At 49.9% G+C, this 6,199-nt stretch overlaps 1 protein-coding gene across 1 annotated transcript in view; it reads left to right on the top strand.

The window, feature by feature from the left end:
- Nucleotides 1-1,633, top strand: part of LOC103803616 (protein SON-like) — a gene marked incomplete at both ends in the record, with an annotated part of 17,618 nt that extends 15,985 nt beyond the window's left edge. The window contains 2 exon segments of the mRNA XM_009076185.1: nt 411-540; nt 1,462-1,633. Coding sequence (XP_009074433.1) covers nt 411-540; nt 1,462-1,633 — 302 coding nt within the window.
- Between the last annotated feature and the right edge of the window lie 4,566 nt (nt 1,634-6,199).

Here is a 6,199-nt window from a genome sequence, read left to right as displayed (position 1 = left end):
TGAACTGTTACACAGGCAGCTCATAGTGTGATGTGGGAGTGAGATGCTCACGTGAACAGCTCTGTGAAGGCTTTGCCTCTTGGAATTCTTAGCTAAACTGCATTTAATTCCGTTGGTTAAGGTCCCATTGACAGGAAAATACTACACACCAGAACTTGCTGTGTCTGAAATAGTCCTCAGTAACTCACTGGATAAGTTGTGTGTGCAGGTGATGCTAAATTAATCGGGGTTGTTATACTTGAAATTCGGATCTGTTTGTCCAGGGCAGGCTGCAATTCCCAGGATTCCCATCACATTCCCTGTTTGCCATCCAATATGTCAACCCACTCGGTGGCACTGGCATCATTTGTTCCTCACCAGCTTCTTTCCAGCTCGCACAGACCCTGCTGTGCTCTGACGTGTTTCTGAACACACTCTTTTCCTTCCTAGTGTGTGGACATCACCACGGCCATGAACGATAGAGCAGTAGCCCAGAAGAGGCTGAATGAGAACTCCTTTGACCTGGAGGCCATGTGCATGTTGAACCGCGCGCAGGAGCAGGTAGGGCACGGCGCTGAGGGAGAACCCAGGGCTGCTCTCAGTCCGGGGGGATCCTGGCATGTTTTGGCACAGCTGTTTGGAAACCACTGCGTGGGCTCGTGTGTCAAAGCTCTGCCTTGGTTTTGTACCTCCTAACACTGAGTTTGGAGGATCAGGAGCCCATGAACATGCACTTCTTGAGGATAAGGAACCCATGAACCATACACTTCCCAGCACTGCGTTTTGGGGATAAGGAAACTATGAATCATGTACTTACTAACACTGAGGATAAGGAAACTGTGAACCCCTAACATTTGATTATTGAGGATAAAGAACCCATGAACCATACACGTCCTAACACTGATTTTTGAGGATAAGGAACCCATGAACATGCACTTCCTTGAGGATAAGGAAGTCATGAGCCATGTACTTCCTAACACTGATTCTTGAGGATAAGACCATGAACTCCTAACACTGATTTTTAAGGATAAGGAACCCATGATCCATAGACTCCCAGCACTGATTTTTGAGGATAGAGATACTGTTACCCATTCACTCTTAACCCCAATTTAGGGGTGTAAGGAGCCCATGATCCATAGACTCCCAGCACTGATTTTTGAGGATAAAGATACCATTACCCATTCATTCCTAACCCTGATTTTTGAGGGTAAGAAAACCATGATCCATGCACATCCTCATTTTAAGGAGAAGGAGCCCATGAGTCCCAACACTGATTTCTGGGATAAGTAACCCCATGCATTTGGTGGACCTGGAGCTGAGGCCTCAGGGTGAACACCCAGATCTGCTTTAGCTTTCTGGCAGTGACACAGCACTGCAGAGAACACAGAGTCATTGGGAAAGTCACTGAGAGCACCAGAGAACTGCAAAGAAAAAGGGGCAAATGTTCATTTTGTTCTTGCCTGTGATTTTTTTCCTCTGCAGATCGATGCCTGGGCCCAGTCCAACTCCATCCCTGGCCAGTTCACGGGAAGCACTGGAGCACAGATCCTCTCATCGGACGAGCTGACCAATAGTGGTCCCCAGGCCTGGATCAGAAAGGTAGAGGTCTCACAGACACACTTGACCACCCACTACGTTGTGAAAAGCGACGGAGGTAGTGGAGAATGCACAGAATGTGCCTTGAAGCCTGTGGTAGTGCATGTGCCGATGGGTCAGAGCCCTGGAAGTGCTCAGCCAGCCCCCGAGTCCCTTTGGCTGTGTGCTGTGGGCTGTGCCCTGGAGCTCCTGGAGCTGCTGTGGTGGCAGTGGCACGTCCATCACTGCTCTCCTGGGGCTGGGCAGCTCAGCAAGGGTTGGTGCTGATGCTGTTGGAGTCAGGGATTTGTGGCATCAACTTTAGGGAACCAACTCCCAAACTCTGTCGTGTTTGCCTTGGTTCTCTCTGATGGCTCCTTTGCTTCTGTCTGGATCCCCAGGGATTGCTGGGAGCCAAGGATCTTGAGGTTGAGACCAGGAGCTGCAGTTGGTCAGTCAGTATCATCCTGATATTTATACCTGTGGTGCAATAGTTGCCTCTGGCAGGTTGTCATGGCTGGCTTTAGGCTGTGCTGTGTCATAGACTTGTGCATTTTCGATCCAGTTGTGCTCTGTCTTGGGCAAGGAATTCTGACCCAATGCTCTGCCAGGAAGCAGAACTGAGGAATTCAAGGAGTTCTTGGCAGAAGGACAGGGAGTTGTGGTGCTCAGTCTTGCAGTGGAGTCTGTGCTGTGTTGGCTTGTATCAGACCACCTCCAAACTGGGAGGTTAGGCTCGGGGCTTGGGTAGAGTTTTCCGTGGAAGCTGGTGTGAACTGGGCACAAAAATCTGGAATAATAACATCTGAAAAGAGAAATATTTTTGCCAGGATTCACTGAGTTTTTCCACTTTATATACAAGTAACTATATATGTATATGTACACAAGTCAAGTAATACTGATTGGAGTCACTTGCCAGATGGGTATCTTGAGGGATCTTAATGGAATGGACGTGATAAACTCTGATTTTAACGGCTGTTAACTTCTGAAACCACCTCAGAAGTTGGCTGTGATGGATTTTTGGTCGGCTGTGATGGCCTCACAGCCACTGCCCCGGCAGAGGACTCCAGAGCACTCAGCAGGGGCCTGTGGGTGTGAGGAATCAGCTTGGGAAAGGGATCAGCAGGTCTTGTGAAGGGAGAGCTCTCCCTCTGCAGCACCTGGAGTGGCTTCCCAAGCCCATGGAAAGGGAGCAGCTCTTTCCTAGACCTCTTCTCCCTGCTCTCCTTGCTGGAGGTTCTGTATGTGCCTCACAGAGACAGGAGGGTTTGCTCCCAGCAATGAAGTGGAAAGGGCAGAGGTGTTTCCCTTGACTTCACTCTGGGATATGCTTTAGAAACCAAAACATCTAAACAAACCAAACTCCACAAAACGCTTTGTAGGGAGAAAATGGGAGAAGTCTGGTCTTTGGCTCATGGACACAACTGCTGTGAGGAGCAGAAGTGTATGGGAGTGCTGTGTTGGACCTGGAGCTTGGAGTGAGCCATCAGCAGCTCTTTGTCCCCCCCATGGCTGTGTCCATGTTGTGGTTTGCTTTGTCAGGTGTGCTCCCCAGGGAGGAGCTGCTGCTGGGGACAAGACTGGTGGAGGAAGAACTCAGAGCTCTTCCTGCTTGGGCATTCCTCAGCTTGGCTTCTCTGCTCTCTCAGTTCCGCGTGCACGGGCCATGAGCCCCATGAGGAGCCCAGTTCCAGCCCAAGGAGTGCTCAGGGGCTGCCCTGGGTGTGCTCTGGGAGTGCTGAGAGCCTTCAGAGCTTCCTGTGGAGTCCCATCCTGTGGCTGGGGGGGGGGTTCCAGGAAGCAGCAGGGATCTCTCCCCCTGGGGCACCCATGAAATGGAGAGTCGAGGTTGGACATCAGTTGGGCACGTCACTGTGTGACAGTCCCTCATTGTTCACTGTGCCCCTGAGGGGCCAGAGCTGGACTCCCTTTTTGTCCTAAAACCAGGGATTCTAGCATTAAAAACCCGTAGTGTTTCTCACTAGGGCCTGGAGTTGGATTGTGATCCTTGTGGGTCACTTCCAGCTCGGGATACTCTGTGATTCTATGATTTGTCTCCTGCTAGGAGGGCTGTGGAGTTTGGGGAATGTTGTGTCTGTATATCCCTGCTCATTCCTGGTGGGAGATGTTGCCTGAAGGCTTTGGCTTGGGAGTTTGCCCTAAGCAAGAGCCACGAGAGGAGCTGTGGCAGCCACTGTGTTTGTGCCTCATTAACTGAGCAGTAATTAACCAATTAAACACGGCAGGCAGGGAGTGTGACAGGGTTCCCTGCAACACCAGGGGCGTGGGAGAGTGGGGTCAGGAGAGGAGGAAAAGGAAGGAGCTTGGGGAATTTGTTGGCTGAGCTCTGTCTTCACTTTGCCTCTTGTGGATTTCACCTCTTCTTGTCCTTCCAAAAGCCTCTGGAGAAGTAAGTGCTCAGAGCAAACTCTGCCTGGAATTCCAGGTGGATCTGTGTTTGAAGGAAGCAGGTGCTGTGGCAATGTGAAATTCCAAGTAGTAATAAGGTTTATCTCTAATTCCTGGTGCTGCTGTGTAGCTCCTGAACAGGCTCACAAAGGAGTAAAGCACTGTCAGGTTTCTTACACCACAAAATGTTTATGACCAGTGTAATCTTCCTCCTGTGCCAGGTGAGTTCTGGGTCAGTTCACCTTTGGTGTGACAGTTCACAGCCACAGCTGATTCCTTGGGAAATCTGCTCTCTTCCTGACACACTGAGCTGCTGAGGGAATGTCAAAGCAAAGCAAGTGCTCAAATAATCTTGGGATTGATTCCCTGTGCTGTGGCTGCTCCACCCCTGGGAGTGTTCCAGGCCAGCCTGGGCTGGTGGGAGGTGTCCCTGCTCAGGGCAGGGGTGGCACTGGATGAGCTTTAAGGTCTCTTCCAACACAGACCATTCCATAATCCTGTGCTGTGTGAGTTGTATTGGACTGGTTCCCTCCTTAGACCCCTAAATGCTTTTTTTCCCAGCTATTCCAGCTTCATTTCTCCTCCTGATATCTACAGTCAGTGAGCAGGACACCTGCAGGAGCTTGGGGACACAGGTCTGTGAGGCATCTTCTGGGATTCTTCAGCCAGGGATTCACGCTCTTGGCTGTGGGAAGGAATGTGGCTGCCGAAGGGCCCAGAACACCTCCCAGATCAGTTCCCAAGCCCCAGTTTCCCTTCCTTGGGATTCCTGCAAGGTGCCACAGTGAGCAGATCCTGATCCAGAGCTCTGGGAGGGTTTTGGCCAATGCTCTTAGGGTGATTGTTGGGGTGTCCTGGGCAGGAGTTGGACTCTGATCCCTATGGGTCCTCCCAGCTCAGGATATTCCATGATCTAATGGGAAATTTTGCTACTTGGCATAAGTTTTTCCAAGTTCCTTGGAGTTAAAGGAACCTTTAACCCTTCCCCTGAGCTGACACCTCTTGGCTTCAAGGCTTGGTTGTCCTTTGCTTCCCAAATTACTGCTCCAAGGAGTCATCCATCCTTCCTGCCTTTGCACAGGACTTGTGGCTCAGTGTGAGCAGAAAAGGGTCATTTTCGGAGAGCAGAAACTCGCTGAGAATACTCCAGATAATTTTGGCCCTAATATTCTGGAAGTTGCAGAATTCCAACTCACTTTGTTACAGCTCAGTCACTTTCATCCAGGATGCTCTGCTCTTTCCAGAGAGACATCCAGGGGCACTGTCTGCCAGAACATGCTTTGAATCAGCTCCTGGGTGTGATTTTTGGTGTTTGGTTGTTTAACCCCCAAATATCAACTCAGACTTTCACATCCCCAAACTTTGCTGCCCTAAAGGAGCTTTAAAGGAGGAACAATGTGAAGGAAACAACTCTGAACCCTCTGAGGGGGCTCAAGTTGGACCTTCTCCCTGTGAGAAGTCATGGAATTCAGAGCTCAGAACATGAGGAGAGTGGGACAAGTTGTCCCCTCAGAGTGAGGTCAGAGAGAAATGGTTTGTTGTTGTATCCCAGTCCCTTCCGTTGGGTGTTTTGGAAGGCTCAGCCTTGGTGGTTTTAAACCCACCAAGAAATGTGTATTTTATTCCCAGTTTTTGTGACCATTCCTCCTGTTTCTCTGGTTTGGAAGCAGCTCTAAGCCCAGACCTGATTTCCTTGCGCTCCTTAAATCCTGCGCCGAGGGAAGTTGTTGCATTGTTCCAAACCTTATGTTCAGGTGCCCTTGGAGAATTATGGTCACGTTTTAACGGCAAGGAAAGGAAAGGAAAAGGACATTTTCCCTCGGTGAATCCAAGTGGGGATTCCTGGCTCCTTTCCCATTGGTACCAGCATTCCTTCCTTTAGCCTCTGTGTGGGATGGGCCAGTGTTTGTGTATTCTGGGGTGGAACTATTACTAATAATCATTAACAAGTTATTAATACCTAGTTGTCTTGGTGCTGCTGGACAAGAGGAGTCAGCAGAGTGCCCAGAATTCCTCCTGAATTCCCCCACAAGAGAGATGTTTTTTACTAAACTGCTCTTTGGAGTTTAGAACTCTACTTATTGCCAGTGTTTGGGGTTTGCTCAGGCTCTGTAGCTCCTCTGGAGGAACTCAGGGCTCAGAGTTTTCCCTAGGAACAGGATATTTTGGTTCTGTCCTCTCCTTTTCCCCACTGGAATGAGAGTATATTCGAGGGAAAAGCTGTGAGCCTCACGTG

Source organism: Acanthisitta chloris, unplaced genomic scaffold, assembly GCF_000695815.1.
Source record: "Acanthisitta chloris isolate BGI_N310 unplaced genomic scaffold, ASM69581v1 scaffold12816, whole genome shotgun sequence".
In the NCBI taxonomy this organism is placed as follows: domain Eukaryota; kingdom Metazoa; phylum Chordata; class Aves; order Passeriformes; family Acanthisittidae; genus Acanthisitta; species Acanthisitta chloris.
This window is presented reverse-complemented; position numbering and strand designations above follow the sequence as displayed.